We start from the raw sequence: 25813 nt of genomic DNA on the forward strand, positions 1-25813 counted from the left end.
CAATTCATGAAAGCCTTCTGATGACTTGTCCATCATAGTGGTGGAACCCACGAATTCATCCATTCATTATCATATTTGGTAACGTGACCCACAGAACAAAAGTGATTTGTACCTTTGTAAATTGCCAAATTGTACAATTGTAACCTCCAGATTGCTTTTGTACAATTTCCAAAGTCGGCAATTAACGGGAAGCGATATTAACTGGATTCATATCATAGTTCTGACCGTGAATCTTTTTTTTTTTTTTTTTATACTGGATCACGTACAAGCATGGCATCGTGACCGAGACCAGAACCACAGAGTCAAAACTGAATTCTCTTTGTGCGGCAAAAGCAACCAAAATCATATTCATGTATAATCAAACAATGAATCAGCTAGCAACCGAAGATTTGAACACGTAACAATAATGTATTTACTAGCATCAGAGACCGCAGCCAGTAGCCATGAAAACCAAACCAATAGTAATACAATTATGAATTACTAAAACAAAATTATTTCCTAATAATCAATCATATGGGCTCTGATACCACTTGTTAGGATGGTTATCTAAATCTAACCACTGGTGAAAATCATCACCTTTAAACCCAAGATCTGTATGGCGATTATTAAGAAATAAATTAACTGTAAAATAGCGGAAGCGTACCTGAATCCATATTGATAGATTTGACACTTGAATCCCTAGAAATTTTGGGGTGGCCTTCCAGGTCAACAAGTATTCACCGATCCTTTGAGAGAGGCCTTTAGTTTCTCTCTGGTATCTTTTATGACGATGGGATATCAGGGAGGAGCTATTTTGTGGTATTAGGAAATACGACAACTAAAACGATACTTGTGACCTGGGAACCATAACCCTATTTATAGGCAACATTCATGTTACCTTTTGGAGCCCTATTTCAGCCCATCATTGAAATAGGAGCCCATAAGTTTCTATACATTAAAGGTCCCACATCCTATTAGATACATTAAACCCAAATTATATTTGATCACTTTAATTAGGTTTAACCTTAATTGACAGTTTACAATACATAATTATTCACATATAAGTCCAATGTTGGATTAAGGATCCAACAGTTTATGCATTCCTGCCAAATGTAGCTAGTTTGTGCTGTCATCAATTTCATCCTGAAAGCTGAACCCGAAAGTTGGTTGGTGTTTTTATGTTTGTGATGGTGTATATGTCCCATACAAAAGCTCTCATCTGTATGACGTATCAATAGACTTTTGTACCTTTCGAGTTTCTGCCAATTTATTAATCTTCACAACTGCTGCCCAAAGCTGATTTTAAATGTTTTTCACTAGAGGACTAGTGGCCTTCAAATTGCATTTGAAATGTTGACCCTTTCAATTCACACGTTAATAATTTTTTTATCCTGGCAATGTAGTGGTACATTTACATTTATGACAATTAAATTCGTCATTCAATTTGATTGTTATTGGTGTTCTTTAACCTCGCCGAGTTATATGAAGCCAAGAAAATTGAGAAGCTATTAATTGAATGCCAAAAATCCATAAATGCTTTTCCAACATCCCATGATTGTTTTTCTGATCCATGTTGGTTTAACAAATTTTCAAGGAAAAATTAGAAAAAGGAAATGGGAAGAATTGAAATTCATAAGTATGGTTAATTTTTAGAAAATTTGTAAGTCGGGTATGGATCACAATTCATGACTCAAGAAAGGTAATACATTTATTGCCAAATGATTAAATTACTTGTGTAACAATATGCACTTTATTAAATTGTAATGTTTACCTCAATGAATTAAAATGCTCATTTTGGTGAATAAATTTATACATTCGAAGGCACATTTAAATAAAAATATGTGCCCTTAAAAGTGATGGTATGCACTAAGGTATTTTCATAAATAGCTACAAAATTAATTTTTTTCCATTTAAGGACAGTAATCCATACAATATTTATGAATTTCTCAAAATCACACCTTACTTATGAATTTTAATTCTTCCTACTTCCTTTTTCCAAATTTTTCCAATTTTAAAATGTTAAGAACTTTTAATTTAATTATCTTGATCCCTTTCTAACTTCAAGTCATAGGTTTAATCCAGCTAATTAAGGTGGGTTATTTGATGGAAATTGTTGCCACTTTTTTTATCCCTTTCTAACTTCGAGTCATAGGTTGAATCCAGATAAGTAAGGCAGGTTGTTTGATGGAAATCGTTGCCCCTTTTTTTTTGTTTTTTTAAAGATGATCAAATCATTGCCACTTTGGTTCTCCATTTACCCCTTTAAAGCATCTTACCAGTTAAACTGTGCTTCATAGTCCGTTGCCACTTGCTAAATGGAGAGGAATGTATTGCGCTCGTAGCGACCCAAAACCCCTAGTACCTGATCTACAGCACTTACCGTTTTTGCATAATGGCTCTTCTGTTCAATTCGTATGCCATTGCAACGGCCTGGTTTATCTCAACGATGTGAATGACACGTACTTATTCGATCCAGCATTGCGCGAAGTCAGGCTTCTTCCTCCTCCGCCCTGCAACGCGCGTCCAGAAGACTTCATATGTACAGAAGTTTACGAGGGATTAGGTTATGATCCTACCACCAATGATTACAAAGTTGTTATATTGGCTGAGTACGCTTCTTCTTTAGTTGAAGATCATACACTATTTAAAGCTGATATATACAGCCTAAGTACTGATTCTTGGAGAGAGATAGATTCCATGTTTCCAACTCTGGCACGTCCACGATTCTGTGTTTTATTTAATGGACTCATGCATTGGAGCGGATTCCATCGAGCAGAAAGGGAAAGGGCAGTGCTCTTTTCTTTTCATGTGAGCAGTGAAGTAGTCCAAGAGATAGGAGTACCCGATGCTCTGATGGTAGGTGCACTTGTTCCTCCTCGTGTGGATGTCTTAAGAGAATCCCTTGCATTAACTCAGCGTGGTTTTCGGGACCAGGAGAAGACCATATTGATGTATGGATAATGGATGTATATGGTGTTAAAGAATCTTGGGCAAAGATATATTCTATTGGACCAGGGATTGGGGACCCCTTCTCTCTGGTTTTCTGGAAGAATGAGCTCTTTATAGATAGTAGCTTCGGACAACAGTTGATTTTATGTCCCCTCATTACAAGCCAACAACTCCAGAAGTTTGATGTTTATGGCGGGCAAGAAACCTTTCTGGATATTATAGTTTACAAGGAAAGTTTGATTTCAATCAAGAGAACTAGTGATCATCGTTGAACTCTCCACTGTCTTAATTATGTGATTTTAAGGTATTGTGCATGCTCTTTAGGACTTCTATAGGCTTCACAAAGCAGTAGTCTTTTGATCTGTCGTTGTGAATCAAAATTCAATGTTATTATTGCTGGCTACTTTCATATGGAAATATATAATGGTGCAACTGCAGAGCATACCGAGGGTAAATTTCTTCTAATTAAAGTGGTCATTATTTACGTCTTAAAATGCAGTTGCTTAATTGAAGAGGGTAAGATTCAAATAGAGGTGGCAAAATGGGCGGGATTTGCTTGGGTTTGAGATGGAACCGAGTCATATGGGTTTGGGCCCAACCTTACCCATATGTGTTTTGGGACTAACTTGGGCGGGATCATTTTGGGATGGGTTTAGATTGATCCCGCCCAATACCCAAATCCATTTTCTACATATTTTTTTTCCTTTAATTCATTTTTTATTTTTATATAATTTTAATATTTTTGATTTATTAAATTTCTTTTAGTTTTATTAAATAAACATGCAAGTGCTTTATACTCAAGATTCCCACCAAAAATTGGATTAACAAATAAAGGAAAAGATAGATATACAGCCATATTCCAACATATATCAAGATGACCAAGGTCCTTAGGATGTTGAATATTTATCCTTATCATTGTCCAAGGATGACATGTCTAAACTAATTGAAATGCTGGAAATTCTTGTGCATAATGACTAGGAAGACTACTAGATTATATTTGCTGGTATGACTATAAAAATTGTTAAAGATAATTTTTGAATCTAAGATTCCGTTTGGATTGACTTTTTTTTCAAAAAATAAGTTTTTCAAATACAATGTTACAGTAATATACAATAACTCAAGAAACATCCCATCCATATTAATATATCAAATATTTCAAAAAAAATTTATAGTAAAATTTTTTCATATACACTGCTACAATAAAATATTTCAAAAACACCTACCAAAAACAGCTAATCCAAACGGAGCCCTTGCCATTTGAGCCCAATGGGTACCCAAGTATTTCCCATCATTTCCCATTCATTAATGGGTATAGTTGGGATGTGTCCCAACTTAAATCCAATACCAAATTATAATACCCATCCCGCCCAAAGTTCCTTTGAGCATGGGTAGCCTATTGGGACTTGGGACAAATTGCCAGCTCTAGATTCAAATAACGAGGAAGGCACCTTTTCCTGTGAATCTCTCGGTCACGTTTACTTGAAAACGTGTATGCGGAAAGTATCTATATATCTTACATGTAAGATCAATTGGTTGCAAGGGATTTCCTCTTGATATAGTTCGAGTGACAAAATTTATGTGGTCAAAGCCCAAATTAGATTGGTCAGGGTTCAATTCGCAGGCCAAAAAATTGTCATGGTTACTAGAGAAATTTTAAAAAAAAAAAGGAAAAAAGGACATCTATTTACAATGAAATACTCTGTTTCTCTGTTTCTATAAAATTCGATCATGTCTTTAATGGAAATTTGGATTAGAAAGTTGAACAAGTTTGACAAGAATACCAATATCATACTGCGGCATAAGTCTCCTGATTTTTAATTCCGCATATACCTAATTTAATGATCACATGTATTCCATGTCAAACCAATAATAGTATATGCAGAATAAAAAAAAAGTATATGCAGAATCAGATGGCCATATGAACAAGATTTACCATTTCTGATACGACGTTAATTATGTATCAAAAACAAAGTTCTACAGTTGAAATAGCTACCACTAAGAAGGAACTAGTAGCTTATGAGACTCGTTCATAACGCCGCAGCTCCAGAGCGTACACCCGCATTGGTGCTGTAATTTATGTCACCAAAAACTTAATTCCAGTGCATTGACAGATTGGCGAAACTGAGTGTTCAGTAAGATACAATTTTTGTATGCTATGAAAGTGTCTCTCCTGATTAAAAAATCTAGTAGATATAGATATTAAAAGAATTTGCTTCTCTCGTTTTGTACCTAGAACTTAAGTTATTTCAATATATAGTCCCTTTTTTTAGAAAAAAAAAAAAAAAGAAGTAAGTCCAGTCATATCATATAACGAAAACTAGTGAACTTAACCATCTAGCTGAGATCTCAACTCTCTGGGAATGAATGGCTGACATGAGCAGGCATAAATGCGATAGGCTTTATATCCATATGCAGGGGCGGATTTAAGGTGGGGGCACCGGGGCACGGGCCCCCACTTAAATTTCTATGATACTTATATAATTTTGACATACTTTTAAGTGTGCCTCCAGAGTTTTTTTAGAAAATATGTGAAAGAATGGGTCACAAAATTTAGTTTAGTTACTTATATTAAGAAAAATATACTTTGTGAAGTTCAAAATGAGAAAGTTATAAATCATTATCAAAATATGAAAACTCGTCGTGAGCAATTGTAAATAGTTTAATTTGTTTTTGAAATAAAATTATTATTACATTAATAATTTTGAGTTTGTCCTTTTATACTTTTCATGGAATATACGTATCATTTGTACTTGTTGATGAATTTATTTATTTTTTTTGCTTAAAAAACTAAAAAAAGAGTAGATAAAAAATTTTAGTGTTATTTTTGCCCCCACTAAGATTTCTTTCAAGCTCCGCCACTGTCCATATGTCCAACTGGTGGGTTTCAGTCGGGAAGGAGGATGCTCAATGTGTTCCGATGGGCGCCTCAAATTCAGGCCTCAGGTTGGACAACGAGAAGTTTATGTATTGGCTTGTTTTTCATCCTAGATCCTTTTCTCTACCAGGTAACGCTATCTACAAGTTGTCTCAATAACACTAATCTTAGAATAGCAATGCACCAATCTCACCATTCGCATCAGAAAAGAACTTTGTGGTGCATCGTGGATGTCGGGGAAGGAATGAAGAAAGCTTTCCGGTCTTAATTCCTGTACGAGCTTTCCATTTGGGGCCTTTTATGAACTGACGCTAACATCCATGTCAACAAGCTTTTATACCAGAAAATAAAGATAAAGAGTTATAGAGAGAAATTTTGCAAAATAAGCAGAATCCTGTTTTAATTTAAATGTTGTTTGTTGATTAATTGGTTGCAAAATATCTTTAGAAGTTGTACCCGCATTTTATGTGAGCCTTTCTTAAAGTTTGGCAGGTTCCGTTTTTACGTGGTACTGGTTGATTAATATTTCAGGGTGATCGAGTTTTCCTACTGTTCTTTAGTCGGTTAAGCAACTTGTTTCCTTGATATCGTCCTGAGTAAGTTGGTTTAGTAGTTTTATTTTAGCGGCAAAAATTTGGGTAGACCTAATTTTGTAGATCTAGTTATTCAAATTTTGCCACATTTTCAATACTTGATTTGGCTACGTGATGTGTTAAATTTTGAATCATTAGATCTACATTAACTGGATTGACCAAAGTATTTGCCTTATATATGTACTGCTATTGCAGTCTTTACGATTTGAAGAGTAGAGTGAGAAAATAGAGTAAGCCTCCAAAATTGTGAGAATTGTAAGTTTATTGTTCTTGAATTTTGAATCATGAGTACTTGTTTGTGAGTTTTTTTTTCTACTTTCCACATATTTATATGTGTTTAAAAACATCCGCTGTTTTTTTTTTTTGGCGCCAAGTAGACCTATTGATTGAAGGCCATAACTCCATGGATGCTTTTCCCTCTTCTAATGATTGTTTTGTGCTCCATGGTGGTTTAACTAATTTTGGAATTTTAAGGACTTCTAATTAAATTATTTGATCGAATAAGTTACGCTTATCTCCCAATGACTATTTAATTATTCCACCATCTGATTCATAGGTTTGGAACTTTGGATTAGGTAATGAAATCGGGTTGATTGATGGAAATTATTGTCTCTTTTCAATAACCCATAAATGTATTCCGGTTTAAGGACAGGAGCATAAATATATTTCGCTGAAGAGGGCCGGAACCGTTTAATTCTTCGGCCCTCACTTCCCTCAACCACGTCAAAGTTTTCCTAGCCCCACAATGCTACTTAACTACCTTGGACTTGAGTTTTCTACCAAAGCCTCGTAACTGTCCAGCTCCCGGCGTCCACAACTCTTGGGCGCTTTTCTCCGACTTCTGTACTAGTAGTTTTTTTTTTTTTCTTTGTGTTCTTCTTAGCCGGTTCTACATCTTGAATTCTGCGCTCTGTCGTTCCTCTAAATCACGATGGATTTACCTGAACACTTGTTGATAGAAATTCTACTGCGGTTGACAGTGAAATCATTGATCCTATTGAAGTGCGTCTGCAAATCGTGGTGTGCTTTGATCGAAAGCCCCAAGTTCATAGCTATTCATCTTAGCCGCGCCAAAAATACCAAACGTCTTCTACTCAAGAATGTGCCTTGTGACATAGATGAAACGCCCCCTACTTTCCTGTCTATCCATTCTAGTCTGGAATCTATCCGCAATTTCCCCCAGCCTGATCTACGACACTTGCCATTTTTAGATCATGGCTATTTTGCCGACTTCGTATGCCATTGCAACGGTCTGCTTTACGTCAACGATGTGAATGAAAAGTACTTATTTAACCCAGCAACGCGGCAAGTCAAGCTTCTTCCTCCTCCGCCCTGCAACTCACGCCGAGAAGGCTTTCTATGTTCTGAAGTTTATGATGGATTAGGTTACGATCCTAATACCAACGACTATAAAGTTGTTATCTTGGCCGAGTACGCTTCTATTATGATTAAAAATCATATACTATTTAAAGCTGATCTATATAGCCTGAGTACTGATTCCTGGAGAGAGGTTGATGCCAAGTTTCCAACTTTGGCGCATCCCCGCTTCTGCATGTTATTTGATGGACGAATGCACTGGAGCGGATTCCATCGGGCAGCAAGGGAAAGGGCAGTGCTCTTTTCTTTCAACATGAGCAGTGAAGTAGTGGAAGAGATAGGAATACCTGATGCTTTGTTGGTGAATGAACTTGTTCCTCCTCGTCTTGATGTCCTCAGAGAATCCCTCACATTAATCTCAACTTGGTTTTCGGGACCCGGGGAAGATCGCATTGATATATGGATGATGAATGAATATGGTGTTAAGGAGTCTTGGACAAAAATATTTTCAGTTGGACCTGGTTTGGGGAACCCTTTCATTAAGGTTGTTTGGAATGATGAGCTCCTCATAGATAGCAATTTCGGACAACAATTGATTTTATGTCCCCTTACTGCAGGCCATCAAGTACAGAAGTTTGATGTTTTTGGCGGGCAAGAAACGTTTCTGAAAATTGTGATTTACAAGGAAAGTTTGGTTTCAGTCAAGAAAACAAGTGATCATCCTGTATGCAGTTGATCAAGCTCTCCATTACTTTATGTGCTTTTAAGGAATTGTTCATGCCCTTCAGGATTTCCATAGGCTTCACTCTTTTTGTTTCCGATTGTTGTAAACCTCAAATTCAATGTCAAACTGCTAGCTACTTTCTTTTGGCAAATACAATAAACGTGCAAACTGCAGAGTGTGCCAATCCTTAATGTCTTTTAAAGTGGTCACCATTTACATCTTAAAATAAGGTTAGTCAATTCAAGAAGCTGAGTTTCAAATAACGAGGAAAGCATCTTCTCCTGCGAAAATATGTAAAAGTTTGACTACATTTATCTATTTTGAGAACTTGTATATGCAGAAGTTTCTCTGTATAACTTGCATGAAGATCAATTGGTTGTAAGGTACATTCTTGATACCATTTAAGTGTGAAAAATAATGTATCTAAAACACAAATTCAAATGGCCGCGGCTCAAATTCACACTCTAACAAAATTTGTCATGTGGTTACTAGACAAAAAAACAAGAGAGCGAAACAAAGAAAATCTATTTGCAATGGAATACTCTGTTTGGCTGTTTCTGTAAAAAGCAATCATTGTCTTTATTATTGCAATAGAAAGTTGAACAACCAATATGTATCTTCACGGCAGCATACGTCTCCTGATTCCTAATTCCTCATCTACCTGACTGAATCATCATATACTTTCCATGAACTACCAATATGCCCATTTATTTTTGTTGGCTCGTTTTCATCCTTAACCTCCTTTTTTTTTTTAACCGAGTAATGCTCTTCTCGAACACTAATGTTAGAATACCTAGGCACCAATCTCACCATTCGCATCGGAAACGAACTTTTGGGGTGCATCGTGGATGTCGGGAAAGGAATGGAGAAAGATTTCCAGTATTAATTCCTGGACAAGCTCTCCATATGAGGCCTTTGTACATGTAAGAGGCCAACTTCTAACAGAGATAGATTTGCAAAATGTTCTCTGACAACAAGCTTCTCTACCAGAAAATAAATGTAGCGTTATGGAGATAAATTTGCATACAGCTATTCAGAAAAGCAGAATCCTAAATTAACTTCCACAAGGAAAAGATGGAGATCCCATCATCACCTTGCAAACCCACGGTTGCACCCTGTCCTAGTTGTTCTATTTGCAATAGATGACTGAATATTAATCCAAATTTTCCCGTCTTCAAGTGTTTGACAGCACGTAGCAATTGTGCAAATTATTGGTCACTTCTTCGGGGATGAATCAGGTAGTTTCTACAAGGAAAGAAATAGGCAGTGAATTTAGGATTTGGTTTAGGAATACACTAATCGTATAGTTCTAATGTTGCAGATTTCAAGCAAGTGATATTTGCACTCTAAGAATTGCTCCTGACACTTCACTCTAATATTTTATTATGTGAGTACAAAAAGGTTATACGGGAGAGCAAATATCATTTGCGGACTTCACTTGTTCCCTTTTTTTTAATTAAAAAAAAATGACAAAGAATTGATGATACTCCTCAAAAATTTACTCCAACTTTATTACAATGACTTCATTTCCACAAATTAATGATAATAAACGATTCACTCTGCCATTTTCAAGTTTGCACTTTTTCCATTTCAGAAGTCCTAAAATATAGGCATTAAATGAGTGCTTTTTTTTTTTAATAACCATTATATAAGATATAATTTTATTTTTTCAGTTAAGAAGATATAATTTCTTCCATCTGGGGCCTTCAGATGTAATTGTGTGTGAGTTAAATTTGGATTTGTCAAAGCTCAGCTAATAAAGCCCAATTAACTGTCGTAGATGTGATATTCATTAACGAAAATCGGAAAATTTTCATGTAAAAGATTGTCGAGCTTTTAGTCATTCTGATTAAATTAAAGTTCTATCATCATCCTTATATGTCTAGATTTTGTGGTCCTGTACAGCTTTGGTGAATTCCTAGTAGCATTTCTGGATTATCGATGGAGTTCTAACTGATCTTACTCTGCCGTCCCCTCAACATTAGTTTGAGCTAGAGGTTATGTAATGATAGTTACGCAGGAGTGAGAGGTTTTTCAAATAAGACGTGGATAAATGGTAAAATGTTGAAATGGTATCCTTAAAAAGATAAATATTAACACTTTTTTATTAATACCAAACCTTGCTTATGCTTTATTATATAGTAACATATTCTTGATTTCGTATCTCATTTCTCCTTATCTCCCTTTTTGGCAACTTTAATTTTTGGCCACGAATTATCCATCACAATTGTCTCTCATCTCTCTATCATTACGTTGCTCCATTTCCATTATTCCATAAATTTAATGACTCAACTCCACGTCTTCACCAGCTATCCACCACTAAAATCTTAGACTCAAGAAACCAAACTGAGGATATGGACAGCATCCCTGGTTCGTTCTTAAATGAGTCAGCGCACAAGCTCGATAAATTTCTTGTAAGAACTTGATCATCGTTTTGAATTAATACAGTGGGTTGGTATTCTGCCAAACTAAGTTAAAATAATGTCACTGGCGTTAGTGTAATCAGATTAGGACGCCATGATTGGACAAATTTCTAGGCTAGATCCAGTCACGTGCATGGTTTGTAACTCAGTCTAGTAAGTTTTCAATTTTGTTCATGGGGTGACAAGTCGACCGCAGAGACGGCTTTGTTTTGGAGAAAACTGGAAATTTTGGCAACAAAAAATTAGTTGGAGGACTTAATTGGTCAAAACTAAAGATGGGCGACCAATTTTGCTTTAATAAAAACAGTTAAAGGACTATTTCGGCCATTTACTCATGAGTTTGCCTATTGATTTGTGATATTACTACGTACAATGTTGATTACGCAAATGACTCTATTTAGGGCCTCGGGGTACTTTGAAAACAAACTTTTCTCTGCCGGTTTACAACTACTGCTGGATTTTCAACGCACACGATTCAGCTGCGAGTGCTATGGTGCTGCGAAAAAAAGTAAATGCACTACGTTTAACATGTCTTCAAAGTGGAGGTTTGATGGGACTGAGGTCACATTGCAAAATAATAATATTAAGTTCTCCTTTGAATGGCTAGTTTTTGTAATTTTTTTATAAAAATGTATTATAGTGATTTGATGTATGTGTGTATGAAAAATGTAAGAATTTTTTTGATATAAAACTGCAATTCAAACACCACCTGTGGTCTTGTTTGGATTGCAGTTTTTCGTAAAAAAATTTTTAAATTTTTCGTAAACATATTTTTTAATCACTTTTTTTTTACCTCACGTATGTTAAATTGTTACGATACATTATTCTACAGAAACTGCTAGGAATAGCACTATGACGTAACTGTCTTTTTAATCCAACTTGAAGACACTTTTTAGCTTAACTTAAGCACGTCAAAACCTACCACTATAAATGTGTTTTAGTGCATTTAAGGTGGATTGAAAAGTTGCCTTTCGTTTTTGCCTCTCAGTTAACCAGTTTACGGTGGAAACCATTGGTCTTTGGTGGAGAAAATTATAGTTAGAGGATCTAATTGGCTAAGACTAAAGATAATGGAACGAACAATCAGCTTTCATAAAATAGTTGTGGGACTATTTTGGTCGTTTTCAATTCGGAATCAGGAGGTCCAATCATTGTCAATCCTAATTATTTGAGCTAATATAAACATATAGTTTTGAAACAAAATTACAGGTCTGCTAGATATAGATTTTTGGAAATGACCGAGGGTCTAGAATCTAGAATTGATAGAAAGCTTCTTCTTCTTCTTTTTTTTTTTTTTTTTTTTTGGATGTGGTGGAGACCGCAACGGATCTTCTGCCCACATCCTGTGCCACTCTCTGTCCCACTTTTTATTATATTGCTATTTCTCCTTCATAAATATTATGTTTTAGTTCTTTTTTGTTTTCTTAAGATTCAATAACTATTAATTGGGTAATAAACAAAATTTAACAAAATCAAAAAATCAAAATGCATAAAAAATGTTAAAATTTTTTTTTGTGTATATCATAAGCACATTTTTCAATTCGTCTTTTTATACTTTTAATTATTTTTTTACCTCACATACATCACATCACAAAAAATGTTACAATAATTATTCTAAATAATTATTTAGAATAATACTCTATCCAAACAAAGCCTTATTATCATTTTATTAACTCATTACTCCCTCCGTCCCACTTTGATAGTCCTGTATTCCTTTTTCATCTGTCCCAAATTATAATCCACTTTTCAATCGAAAAATGTAGTTGTATTTTAATTTTTCTAAAATACCCTTATTTAATGTAAGTAGTTGTTACTATAAACCTATCTCATTTAATGAGAGTTGATTCTTTTTAATAGTTATTGAATCTTAAGAAAACAAAAAAGAACTAAAACATGATATTTATGAAGGAGAAATAGCAATATAATAAAAAGTGGGACAGAGAGTGGCACAGGATATAGGACAGAAGATCCGTTGCGGATGGAGACCATAGACTTGAAAGAACAGAGACGTGTGGAGGGGGTGTTCTTCCATGAGCAGCTATATAAACGAGCAAACCACGCACTCCCCATTTATATATCTGCATGCACTGGTAGTACGGAAACAAGTATCTACATTGTTAACATTACTGTAATTACAAATTAAGTGATAAATCACCACGGGATGGGGTTTTTAAAGCACGCAAATCCATATTTGGCGATGACATTTGTGCAGGTTGGCTTTGCAGGTTCGGCTATAATTGCCAAGTCTGCTCTAAACCAAGGTATGAGCCATTACGCACTTTCTATATACAGAAATCTCTTTGCGGCAGTTGCATTTGCTCCTTTTGCCGTTGTGTTAGAGAGGTATTAGCTAGTTCCTTAACTTCTTAATTATTCTTCTCTCTTCTGACTGATCTTTTTTAACCTCTCCATGATATTATACCGATAATGGATGTCAAGACCTGATCAGCTCTATCATCTACTCCACAGGAAAGTCAGGCCAAGGATGACCTTTTCCGTTCTCTGGAAGATATTACTGCTGGGATTATTGGAGTAAGCAAGCATCTTGACTTGACGTTGCTGTTACTAGTAAATCCTACTCATCGTTTTTTGTTACCATAAATGAGTTGTTTAATACTTCAAATTTGTCTCTGTCTCTCCACAGGCCGGTCATAGACCAGAACTTGTACTACGCAGCCATGAAATATACAACAGCAACATTTACCGCTGCTATGACCAACATGGTTCCTGCCCTAACGTTTTTGTTGGCGTGGATTTTAAGGTATAATACTCCACCAATATTAGTAGATTTGAGTACTCTATAGCAATACCTATAATAAATATTTCATACTTATAATAAATATTTCATACTGTTAACATGCAAGAGTCTAGTAACTGCATCTAACGCAACATGAAATTGCATGTAGCTAGCTAGCCAAACAGAAATTTAATTGTTATTTCTTCTTGTAAACTAGGCTTGAACAGGTGAATCTCAGAAGAATCGACGGCCTGGTCAAAATTGCAGGGACTGCTGTCACGGTCGGCGGCGCGATGATTATGACCCTCGTTAAAGGACCCACCATTGGTTTGCCGTGGACCAAAGCCGACACCGGTGTTCACTCTTCAACTGTAGCAAATCCGCAGGATCCCATCAAAGGAGCTCTTATGCTCGCTGCAGGTTGCTTCTGTTGGGCCAATTTTTACATCCTTCAGGTAAATGTTAATTAAGCAATGGATTATATTACAAAAGACAAACACTTGCTCCATTGCCGAAAAGTTAATCCTATTTATTTAGGTTTAAAACAGGACTTGATATTGGATGAAGATTAACCAATGATTTTTCAATGTTATAACAAAAACTCTATAACAATTCCCAAAATCTTGCTAGGGGTTTGCCTCCTACGAACCTTTATGTTTGAATCAGCTGAACTTAGCAGCTAGCTCTAACTGATGATTGGGGACAGGCCATCACATTGAAGTCATACCCAGCTGGACTCTCCCTCACGAGTATGATATGCATGGCAGGAGCACTTCAAGCCATTGCCGTAACCTTAGTTGCGGAAAGGGGCAATTCTAGTATCTGGTCGATACACTTTGACACCATCCTTTTGTGTTATGTTTACTGCGTAAGATAATCTATTCCAGATTAATCCAATATGTGCTAATTAACCAGAGTATGAAGCTAATGACAATTACATTCTTCTTCTCATTTCAGGGACTAATCAGTTCCGGAGTTACTTATTATGTTACAGGATTAATACTGAGGGCAAAAGGGCCTGTTTTTGTCGCTGCCTTTAATCCTCTAAGCATGGTTATAGTGGCTATTATGAGTAGCTTTATCTTAGCTGAGCAGTTGAATTTCGGAAGGTACGTAACGTCGCTCTCCCAAAAATAAGCTTGATTTTCGTCAATATGGTTCGAACCATATAACATGTTTTCGTGATATATTTTCAACAAAATCCAGTGAACGATTTTGGTGTGGACCGCTACCAATAAAATTTTGTATAGTAATTTTTAATGGAACCTAATACATATTTATTTATGCTTCTTATAGGGTTTTTGGAGCCGTCATTATCATGCTTGGGCTGTACCTAGTGATATGGGGCAAGAGTAAGGACAAATGTCTTTTATCCAAATCCAACAATATTGATCAGATAGCGCCAATTGATCAACAATTACCTGACAAAAACCTGTCAACGAAATCTTCAATTGATGAGAAAAGTGAAGCAAATATTGCTGGAGATAATGCTGCCTAATTTGCAGAGCAATTTCAAGTTCGAGGGCAATATATAGATGCTGTGTCTGAAAGTGAGAATAATTGAGAAAAAAAAATAACCTGGTCTTCATATGTTTTTATTTGTTAAATTTATTGATCAAAGAAGTTTGTGCTGCGCTTTTTTTCACCATTTAGATCACAGTTAATGGCAATTAATCAAGCATGGAGTCAAATTACCCTGGGAAGTAATTTCGCGGCTAGAGCATAGAAATGAACTAGTATATGACATTTATAAAACATAACAACGATCAATTGCTTTTCTTTAGTCGTAAAAGTCTTCACAGATAAAGCAACGTTAGAATGATGTAGAAACATTGAAAGGAATGGAAAACTGCCCTGAAGCAGTGGTAAAACATCTCTTCTCCGTCACAGCATCGAGCCATCGACCGTTCCAAATATTTCATTTACTCATTTGCCTCCCTTCGTTTTTCTTGTTGCTTTTGTTGCATGACTTTTCTGAAGGCTTTCGCCATAAGACTTTGTGGCTGGTATTTGGTTCCAAGGGAACCGTGTGATCAGCATTCTTCGGTCTTGCTCTTGGCCCATATAACTGGCCAACTGGGCATAGCACCTAAAAATTGATGATAGTAGCTCCAAAAAAAAGCCCTACCAAAAGCAAAGTTAAGGAAAGTTTCATTTCTGGGCTCTAGCAACTGGTTAATTGAGAAGCACCTACCATTCGGATGAAGGCGAGTTTCGATGAGCTCAAAACTCTCCCAAAATGTCAAAACTTGTTTCTGACAAACCTCTCGTCCCCCACCTCCCTTCTGAAAACCTCCAAAGCATGTATTCACAAATACGCCAACAACCATTTGATTTGTTGGTCACTATCAAAATTTTAAAGTTTTAGTTGTGGATGAAAGGTCAAAAGTTCAAATCTTACCTCACATTAATCACTATTTGTGACTTCCTCCCATAGGTTAGGTTCCATCCCACTGATTCACAGATACACTTAAAAAGTTTAAGAAACAACTGCTCAACTTTTATGCGTGCGTGCAGTACTAATAATAAAAGCCCAACTCTAATTCCAATCCGAAGCCGAATGCAAGTTGTATAACAGCAAGCCCATTATGATAAACTTCTAGTCTTTGAGCCTTGACCTACATGCAGGGAGATCCACTATGAGGCCCAATTCACGGGCATTAGCGTTTGGGCAAGTTGAACAATATTTTCGACTACGTTTGTATTTTACTTGAATCTGCTTTGATCTGATTCGCTTTACAGAATTCAATGAATACACATTGGGCATTCAATTTCAAAAACAGAAAGAGGAAGCATTCAAAAAATATAAAGTAAGTAATTAAATAAAAAAGGAAGTCTAGAGCTAATCTATTTAGTGCATTGGAGGTATAATCAAGACACCACTTGGAAATGTTTTTTTTTTGGTATTTTAATTTTTAACCCTCATTGTTTTCAACCTTCAACATTATCTGTTAAGTGTTCCAAAAAAATGGATTTTCTGGACATCAAGGTTACTCACACTTCACTTCCATTTAGCGCTGCCTTGGCTCAAAACACTTGGGATTTCTACGACAGTACAAGCTTTGATGTGGCTTATGCTGTGAGAAGGAAAATGATCAACATATCTTTAACCTTTTAATAACATCGTCCATCACATGAAAACCATGTTGAAAAACAATTAATTTTGCCCTCAGTCATGATGATTTAGGTCACTCAAAAGTCGAGAATCTGATCTATTGGTCAAGATTTCAATTAGTTCGTCGTGTTTGGTTTGGACAGAGTTTTAGGTTCTCAATTTCTCACGGTCCCGATTCTCCTTTCCTCTTTCATTCTTCACCTACATTATAGGGAAAGAACAGAGACTCCAATTATCTATATCTCCATGCTCTGATCTCTCAGCATTTTCTGTAACCGAATTATACTCATGGCATATATATAGCATTACATCCCACAAAATTTCGTAGGCTTAGCTGCTTTAGATTCATGGTTTTCAATATTTCTGTTTGTTTTTTTCTTTATTGCTTCAACAGAATATCGTAATGGTTTGGGTATTGTTGAACCTTACATTTCGCCTGTTTCTTTCTGTGATAGCCTATTTAACTCTTTTTTTTTTTTGAAATATAATAAGTGTGTTTGGATAGTAGATTATTTGGGATAAGTTTTTGAAAAAATATACTTTTTTGATGTAATATGTGTGAGATAAAAATGTAGTTAGAAAATCTATTAATGATGCAAGCAACTAAATTTTTGCAAATAAGTAACTATCCAAACAATAAGACCCTGAAAAGTTAAATCATTTTTAATGGGTGTCTGGAATCTCAAATTTTTGAAATGATGATTTGACAACTAAAAATGATGCTAATATTTGGCATTTTAACAAGATGCTGATCTTCCTTTGTTTCTTGTTTACTAGGCCCTAAATAATCCCTGCAAAGCTCATGCAAAAATCCATGTATCATTATTTCATTCCACAACCAGCCATATGTTTATATATTTTTTTTAAAATCATTGTATTGATAACATATTCTCAAAAAATGTTGCCAAACAGAAAATAAACAAATCAACGGAATTATTACCAGCTCCAAATCTTTTAGGGCCTTGTTAAGCTCAAATTGACAAAATATAACACTTGAAATGCTTCTTTGGCCATTTTTGTTTTTTCTTATTTATGTAAGTATATGCTCTTTAATCACAGTTCGTTCAGAAAAATATGGCACCACTAAATTTCCTCAGGTACTAAGATAAATCAATTTTTTTTAGAACCACAAGATACTGAAATTAAGAAGACGTATATGTTGAGTATTACAATATGTATGATCTGGTATAAACAAATAAATCAATCCCAATATATCTGATTCTACAAGTACAACATACAGAGATTTCTTTCACAAAAAAGGAGATTAAAAAAAATCAAAAAGCTCCTGAACATCTACATGGGGATTAATCCAATACTATTTGCAGCGGTGAATTCATTAACAACCTTGCAAAAAGCAATCAACAGGCGGAGCCACAACCTTGCCAAGCCGAAACTCCAAATCATTTTCTAACGGCGTCAAGTTCAAGTCCAAACAGCAAACCCGTCCGCTACTAGTATTTGACTTCTGCACAACCGGTTCATGCTGGCCGGATGAAAGTGATGATACAGGAGACTGATGCTGTTGGCCAGATGAAAGTGATGACACAGGAGATTGATGGTATCCGATTTCTTCATTCATTGCAGCTCTGTGCCTCCTCATGTGCCCGCCTAGCGCCTGACCTACCGCGAATTCCTGCCCGCAGATTGAGCACTCGTGCGTTTTAGGCTTAGGCGGAGACGTCTGCACCTGGGATTGCAAGCTTAGATCTGCTCCGAGCTTTGGCTTTTTATGACTCGCCCTATGGCCTCCCAGCGCTTGAAACGATGGAAACTGCCTGTTACAAGTCTTGCACTCGAAAACCCGACTAGGGTTGTGGCTATTGTCGCTGCTGTTGTTATGATGGAAGATGTTTAATGCTTCAAACTCTCCTGCTCGAGACAACAGCATCAAGCAATTCGCCATGGTGGTTATGCTGTCGAACTGATCCGGTTCCCTGGCTCTTTTGGTTCCTACATTCATCATATTCATTCCCATGGAAATATTGATTGCAGAAAGTAGAAGAAGGCTTTGGTTCTTAGCTTTGAAGCTTCGATGGGAGTGTGAAAGCGGAAAAGGATGGAAGCTTTGTCTGAAGGAAGAAAGCTTGTAAACTTGAAAGTGAAACCAGCTGGAGAGGAGTAGTAAGCAATGAGAATATGACTCAAAGGTGATATATATTTATAGGTTAAATTTTGATTGGCACTTTTGACTTTTTGAGTTGACCTTTATAGAATGACGAAACTGACCACGTTTCTTGTGGGATAAGGGAGCTAGCTAATTTGGTAGTTTTGGTAAAGTGTTCGTATAGAAAAATAAACACCATTTATCTTAAAGTATACTACCATAGTACTGCTAGTAGCAGACTAGTAGTAGTAGAAGGCTAGAAGCAGTTGTATACTTAAATGAATTTGGATGAGGTGTGAATTTGTGTGAGCCGTCAAGGACCAACGTAAGCCGTGACCTTGTGGGCTTTAGCCACTTGGAGTCGTGTTTGGCGAGCCTGAGCAAGTCCTACTCAGAATATTCAGTCTTCCAGAAGATTTTCTCACCTGGTTCCTCCAGTTTACTGCCACGCTTCCTACTAGTATGCAAGTATCCGTCAATATGTTCCCTTGAAAAGAAAAGGTTGGAATCGAACTATTTTTGAAATATACCCTACATCAATTTCACAATCCAAAAAGATGATAGCAACAGCTATATAGAACAGATCAAAGCATATATGTATATTTGTACCGATGCTTAGTAGCGAAATTAAGAGGGTTTTACTTTTATCATGCTCAAATGCATGAGCATGACTTAAGGTACTAGATAAATGAGAAAAAGATTAGCTGAAATGAGATTGAACACATTTTTCTAGGCAAACCATTTGTCAAAATTTCAAAGTAGAGCGTATGTTTCTTTTTTTTTCTTTTTTTTTTGTAACGATTATGCAATACCGTATACGGTACCGCTACATAAGGATATGTATTGGTCACGGAAAATTTATTTTAATTGCTTAATTCCAAGAATGCAGCTCGTGTCTATCTCGCATTCAATATAATTAAGGGAGAATGGTTATTTTGGTCCCTCATCTTTGGGGCCTTAGCTAAATTAATCCTTTACCTATCACTGCGATCATTTTAGTCCCTCATCTTTACCTAAAAAAAAAAAGAAAAAATCAATTTAGGACCTTTAACAGAAAAATGAAAATTTTTAATGGAGTTAGTCATGTGTAATGCGTGCGGACCTTTAAAAATGATCGTTTTGGTCTATTATCTTTATAGTTGTGTCCAATTTTGTCTTGTTAGCAATTTAAACCCTCATTTTTCACAAAACAAAAGCCAATATAGGATTTTTATGAGAAATTAGAAAACCCAAATAGAGCTAGTTTGGTATATTATAAGTCTACTTTTAAAATAAAAAAAAAGCAAAATTTTTTTTTTAAAAAAAAAAAACAGTTACATACGTGTATGATGGGCGTGCAATGATATAAAAAGGACAAAATTGAACATGATTCTAATGGTAATAGAGCAAAATGGTCAATTTAATAGTGCACGTACTGTGCATGGGACTAACTCCGTTACAAATTTTCAATTTTTCATTAAAACGCCTAGATTGACATTCTACGGTAAAGGTATAGATTTAAAATGGTTGCAGGACTAAAGATAACGAATCAAAATGGCCATTTTTCCAGATAATTAATACAATGTAATTCCAAAGGTGGGAAGATTTAGCAGAACAACGGAGAATTAAAATTAAGGTCAAATGCTCGGAGCAAGTGACCACTTTAATTAGGCCATGGAGTTAATTAAGTCTAATTTAAACGCAATTTGTCTATTTTGGACCTGTTATTTGATCTAGCAGGAAGGAGTAGTATATATATAAAACTAATAAGCGCAGCTTCTTCGGTCTTAAACTTGGAATCTTCGACTTGAACTGAAAAGTTCTACTCACGTACTTTCACATGTACGACCCAATTAAATTTGCTCCAAAAAGTGGAGTTGTTCTCAGTAGTACTTATTACTACGATAGTATGAACATATGCTCTATTTTTCTAAAATCGTGTTTTAATACCTGTAAGTGTTGAATCAGATGGAGAATATAAAGGAATAGCTAGCTGGAGTGGTGAGGTAGTTTAACAAGACCAGTTTGCACAACCACCCGGCGGCTAGTCAACTAACGCGCCTCACGAAACTTCGCGCCCATTTCTCTCCTCCTACTCTTATTTTGTTTCTTTTTCATTTTTTTAATGACAGAGGATTTATTCCTTCATTTGTTTAAGAGTTTTATTTTCTATTTTGGCTCTTTTTTTTTATGCCATATGGGTGCAGCCGGGAGAATGGACGTGGAATTTGCTATCTGCAGTTTGATGCAACTTGGTACGATGTATTTGTGCACAACCAGGAGTTTAATAGTACGTATTGTGGTCAGAAAAAGGTGTTAGAAGGAGGAACCTGATTTGATTAGTATGTAAAGCTTTGTGTAGAATATATATAAATATATATATATATATTTATATATATTTTTTGGTGATTCGCATATTACTCTTGAAGATAAGGACAAATGCATAATAAACCCCCATTGAAATAACACTCTTTTGCGCACGACCTCCCTTCTAAATTGTTCTCAAAACGACATCGATGCATGCGTATAAAACACTTGTTGCAAGAATTCTTGCTTAAGTTTTAGTTAATTATTAAGCTGATGATATAGATTGTCATGCTATCATATCATCTGTGGTGCGTAAGAATATGAGATGCAACCTCACGCTATACGTAGAATACAATACTGATGTGGCCATTAAGGAAAATACGTTCTTCTTCTTCTTTTTTTTTTTTTAAGTAAGCGGTAAGTTTTCAATTCAGAATCTTCTACTTACGATTTCTCTCACAACCATGGTGCGCCATTGCGGGTTGCAATTGCATTTTGATTGCGTCGCGGTCTTGATTGTTTTACATTCATCGCGACATATCGGTCGAATATCGGATGATACGCACATTATAATACATAAAATTTTTTAAAAATATATGAAAAATTTACTAAAATTAGAAAATACCAAAAAAAGACATAATCTGAAAAAATATATCGGCCGGTCGAATCGGCTAATATTGGTTGAGTCAGAGGGAGTCACTGCGAATACGATAATATTCGCAATTCGGAGATCAGTATCATACCGATCCTCCCATTCCGTTACGACTCAGCCGATTCATATCGGAATCGGCTTCATATCGAACTGGCTGATATTGCTAACGATGCTCACCACCTTGCGACGGTCAACAGCTAATTAGTATGAATGTTTTGGGCATTTTGCGTATTGTACTCGAGATTTTGTTGATATTTCGAGCACATTATGCATAGAAAAATAGTAAATGTTTTTCTTATTCTTAATCAACGCCATCGATGCTTGTGATATTATATCTGTTTTCTACAGATTTTACTCCGAGTCCTAGTCAAACGTATGAGTTAGCATTGATTTTCTTGCAAAATGTAAACTGCCATTCTTAGTTGGTAGTTGGTACTGGACAGATTTCTTTTTCGACGTCAGGGTTCTAGAAGGAATAGAAGATTTCCATTCCAATCTGCAATTCGTGCGTTTTTGCAGAATTCCATAAGAGTCTCTATCATGTATCTAGAGGCTGCTGTTGCGGCAGTCTTCTTCCTCATACTCTCTATTGTTTAGACTTTTTTGATTATGTGAGAGGAAAGGAGATCAGGAAATATACAATTAGGCAGATGGTAGTTGGAAGGGTCGGTTATTACTTAAATTTAGTGTTGACTTACTAAGCAGTTGTATTTAATCCTTCCTCTAGTATGCTCTCCTCTACTCTACTCTAGGATTAAGAATTAACAAGTGCAAATTCGTCATCCATGCGTATGCTTTACAGCTTAATTATTAGATTCAACCGCAACTGAAGTAGTAATACAATTTAAACATAGTCAAAGATATTCATTGTACTGTTAAATATAGCTATGGTAGTATGCATTTTGGTTCTTGAACAGGCTTGAGATTATCCGTTCTAATGATGTCAGGGTTGAGGTGGGATCCTATGTGACGCAGACAAGACCAGTTTTCAGTTTTCACGTTGGAGAGGTAATGAAGACTACTATAACATGAGTTGTTTCAGACTAAAGCTGTTGAATTTGAGTAGTTAGTCTGTTTTTTACATATATAATACACAAATAAGGCTATGATTTTCTAAATAGATGGCGGGTTGGTGCTGGGCATATGCAAAGAGATGAATAAACCTACTTAATAGTTATTCCCTTGGACCGGTGCTGGAATTAGGACTTTTGGAACAAATACATGTGCGAATATTCTAAAGTATTTGAATGCATTATGAGAAAGAAAGAAATCTTGCACAAAGGGTGTATTCTTCCACAAAAAAAAAAGAATTAGAAAATAAATATATTTTTCTACGAAATAAGTACAAATCAATATTATGGGAAGGAGCTGCTGGCATTGCTTTCCTAAAAATTTTAACATCCATCTATCATATCTTGATGCTGAATTTGATGACATTATAACGGGGAGGTGTAGATTGAAGCCTAACTAATTTATGGTAATTGCTTCGTACGTAAGAATTTTGAAGATCGTACTACTTCATTTATTTTAATCCCTTTTGTGGTTTTCTTGGTTAAGAATTTTTTAATTGTAGAGCCACCAAAAAAGAAAAGAAAAGTAAAGAAACACATGCACCTCCATATCCTGAGAATGAAATTCTGGTTGCAGGAACAAATCCCAAGCTTTTTCGTGTATGTGAAGAACTCAATCTGTCTGCTAGTGATGAAAGTCGGCATCAATGCCGTAATCATATGTGATGTGCGTTTCCCATTAAGGAATAATTGTAAACCAAATTTTCCAGGAACTAGAAAACGACTGTTTCTACATTGTATTGGCAGCTGCTGACTTGTTGCACTGACTTTACCAGCAGGATAAATATATAATTATCTACACACACACATATATATATATATATATATATATATATATAAAGATGAAATAGATAAAGTGGGATTGGTTGCTTGAATGCAAAGCAATTAATTAGTGAGAATTGACTTTGATAGAATAGACTAGTGGGATTAATACACACACAACATAGGGGTGCAAATCGATTTGGCAGTACTCATCATCCTCATCAAGTCACTAGCATCAGCAGCAAGCATCGTCCCAGTCAAAAGTCTTCAGTGTCTTAATTTCAAGTATAACCTGCCGCCGGAACCATTTTATTGGAACGATTACCCGGGTTTTCCATTTTCCAGCCAAACCAAACCGACCGGAAAAAGGAACAAAGAAAGATAACAGGATGGACTGGGGAGTTTTGAGTAATCATTTCTTGTGAGAAATCTTGGCCTAAAGGGTATTGTTGAATACAAGATCAACTCACTAAGGTCTCCCCCAACTTTCCCATGCGAGAGAGACCAGATTAACATGGACTTTCCTCATGAGAGGAGTCCTCTCTCTATTTTTAATTTGTTTGTTTATTTAGTTTGTTGGATTTAGAATTTTTAAAACCTATTTATGTCAAATCTAAATTTCTCTTCTAATCACCCTTTCTCCTTCTCAATCGTTTCTTAAATTTCATCCCTTTCCTGCTAAAAGATATCTAAATTTCTCTGTAGGCTTGAAGCAATTTTTACCGGATGTGACTGTCGGAAGACACAAATATAAAGTGATTCACTTGGATGGAAGATATATTGGAGTTTCAATATTATTTTCATATTTATTGATTTTCCACAATCCTACACGAGGAAAGTCCTTATTGTTTGGGTGATAACTGGTAATCAAATTTTTGACCAAAAAAAAAAAACTGGTAATCAAATACTTATTAGTCTACACGTATTAGGAGATAGGAATTATAATATCTTGCTTTGTTAGGTCTTCTATAATTAAAGATTCATCAGGAAGAACAAGAAATAGATGAAGCAAAATACGAGTTTTATTTTTGTAGCCGCAAACGTCAAACCAAACTGAGATGCTCCAAAAAGGAGGTGATCTTGGTCCAAAGCCGTAATTGGCTGGTGAAATTTAGGGGAGCAAATACATTCGTTCATATGCTGGTCTTAAGCTAACTACTACGCTACGATGACCGACGCAATCTACGTTCGCTCTCTCTATCCTATCGACAACAGCAAAAGTAAATTCAAAATCTTGCATTGGAATATTTTGTAAATTGTACTGTTTCCTCATGGATGGACATTGGATTTGGACGGCAGTTCTATTTATGAACCTTTTTTTTCCTTCTTTCAGTTTTCTTTGTCAAAGACTCAAAGTTATGATGATTAGCGAATACTGTGTTCTATCTTTGTTTACACGGTAAGCAATGTCGACATTCGGATTTCCGCCTAAACTGATTACACGCTAAGATCAAACAAGAATTTTTGTTCTCAAATGACTTTACATCAAAAAAAAAAAGTTGGCAAAATGAACTAGTACTCGATGCCAAAGATTGATCTACACGCATAGAAGCAAGAAAAGTTATATATCTTTTTGTCATTGATCTACACGCAAAGAAAAATTACTACGTTTCCCGTGAATACATTTCACAATCATTTTTTTATCTCGCATATATCAAATCGCTACAGTAATTTTTTAATAAAAAATTCAGAAAAATGCAATCTAAACATAACTGAACTCTTCTCTTTATCTGTTTGATAATTTAGAATTATTTATAACATGAATGTAGACTCCCTGATACTCAGTTATATTTAACAACAAGATTGATCAAAGTGAACTTTTTCTAAATTTATTTTGACCCAAAGTTAATACAATCAACCAAATGTAATTTTTCTATTATCATATTAATTCCCATTTAGCAAATTTCTCACCATCTATTCCGAGCAAGTTAGTTGCTACACAATTCATATCGATAGTTAAAACAACTCTTACCAATTTAAAAACATTTTGCCTCATCTTTATAGCTAAATAACACTTTTACATAGCTCTAAACAAACGCACATGCACACAAGTCAAATGTATGCAGCAACCAACGTTTTCTTGGCTGCAGTTATACTACTACACCCAAGAAGACATCGCAATTGACTGATTAGTAGTACTGTTTTTGAATTAAATTATCCCATTCACAAGATCAAGCGTGTCATGCTTTTAGACCATGTAAAGATTGATGCACAAGTCACCCTTTAC

At 35.6% G+C, this 25813-nt stretch overlaps 4 protein-coding genes across 4 annotated transcripts; 3 read left to right on the forward strand and 1 right to left on the reverse strand.

Moving 5' to 3' along the window:
- The first annotated feature begins 2304 nt into the window (after positions 1–2304).
- On the forward strand, positions 2305–2940 carry LOC113757694 (F-box protein CPR1-like). Its single transcript, XM_027300836.1, has one exon. It carries the CDS (start codon positions 2305–2307, stop codon positions 2938–2940), a length of 636 nt encoding a protein of 211 aa, XP_027156637.1.
- Positions 2941–7327: 4387 nt separating this feature from the next.
- Positions 7328–8449, forward strand: LOC113757695 (F-box protein CPR1-like). Its single transcript, XM_027300837.1, has one exon. The coding sequence runs from the start codon at positions 7328–7330 to the stop codon at positions 8447–8449; it is 1122 nt and encodes a 373-aa protein (XP_027156638.1).
- Positions 8450–13021: 4572 nt separating this feature from the next.
- Positions 13022–15095, forward strand: LOC113757697 (WAT1-related protein At2g39510-like). Its single transcript, XM_027300838.1, has 7 exons — positions 13022–13203; positions 13330–13392; positions 13505–13621; positions 13815–14052; positions 14304–14465; positions 14555–14706; positions 14894–15095. The coding sequence occupies exons 1-7, from the start codon at positions 13022–13024 to the stop codon at positions 15093–15095; spliced, it is 1116 nt and encodes a 371-aa protein (XP_027156639.1).
- A 2781-nt stretch (positions 15096–17876) lies between these two features.
- On the reverse strand, positions 17877–18822 carry LOC113757701 (zinc finger protein ZAT11-like). The gene has a single exon (XM_027300843.1). The coding sequence runs from the start codon at positions 18685–18687 to the stop codon at positions 18049–18051; it is 639 nt and encodes a 212-aa protein (XP_027156644.1). The 5' UTR covers positions 18688–18822; the 3' UTR covers positions 17877–18048.
- Positions 18823–25813: the final 6991 nt, after the last annotated feature.

Source organism: Coffea eugenioides, unplaced genomic scaffold (genome assembly GCF_003713205.1).
Source record: "Coffea eugenioides isolate CCC68of unplaced genomic scaffold, Ceug_1.0 ScVebR1_3251;HRSCAF=4431, whole genome shotgun sequence".
NCBI classification, from domain to species: domain Eukaryota; kingdom Viridiplantae; phylum Streptophyta; class Magnoliopsida; order Gentianales; family Rubiaceae; genus Coffea; species Coffea eugenioides.

What these genes read in the sequence shown, in the direction of transcription:
- LOC113757694 (XM_027300836.1), top strand. Translation starts at nt 2,305, where the DNA reads ATGTATTGCGCTCGTAGCGACCCAAAACCCCTAGTACCTGATCTACAG.
- LOC113757695 (XM_027300837.1), top strand. Translation starts at nt 7,328, where the DNA reads ATGGATTTACCTGAACACTTGTTGATAGAAATTCTACTGCGGTTGACA.
- LOC113757697 (XM_027300838.1), top strand. Translation starts at nt 13,022, where the DNA reads ATGGGGTTTTTAAAGCACGCAAATCCATATTTGGCGATGACATTTGTG. An exon ending in TTTGCCGTTGTGTTAGAGAG is followed by an intron (nt 13,204 to 13,329) that starts GTATTAGCTAGT and finishes TCTACTCCACAG; the next exon opens with GAAAGTCAGGCCAAGGATGA. An exon ending in GAGCAGTTGAATTTCGGAAG is followed by an intron (nt 14,707 to 14,893) that starts GTACGTAACGTC and finishes TGCTTCTTATAG; the next exon opens with GGTTTTTGGAGCCGTCATTA.
- LOC113757701 (XM_027300843.1), bottom strand. Translation starts at nt 18,687, where the DNA reads ATGGGAATGAATATGATGAATGTAGGAACCAAAAGAGCCAGGGAACCG.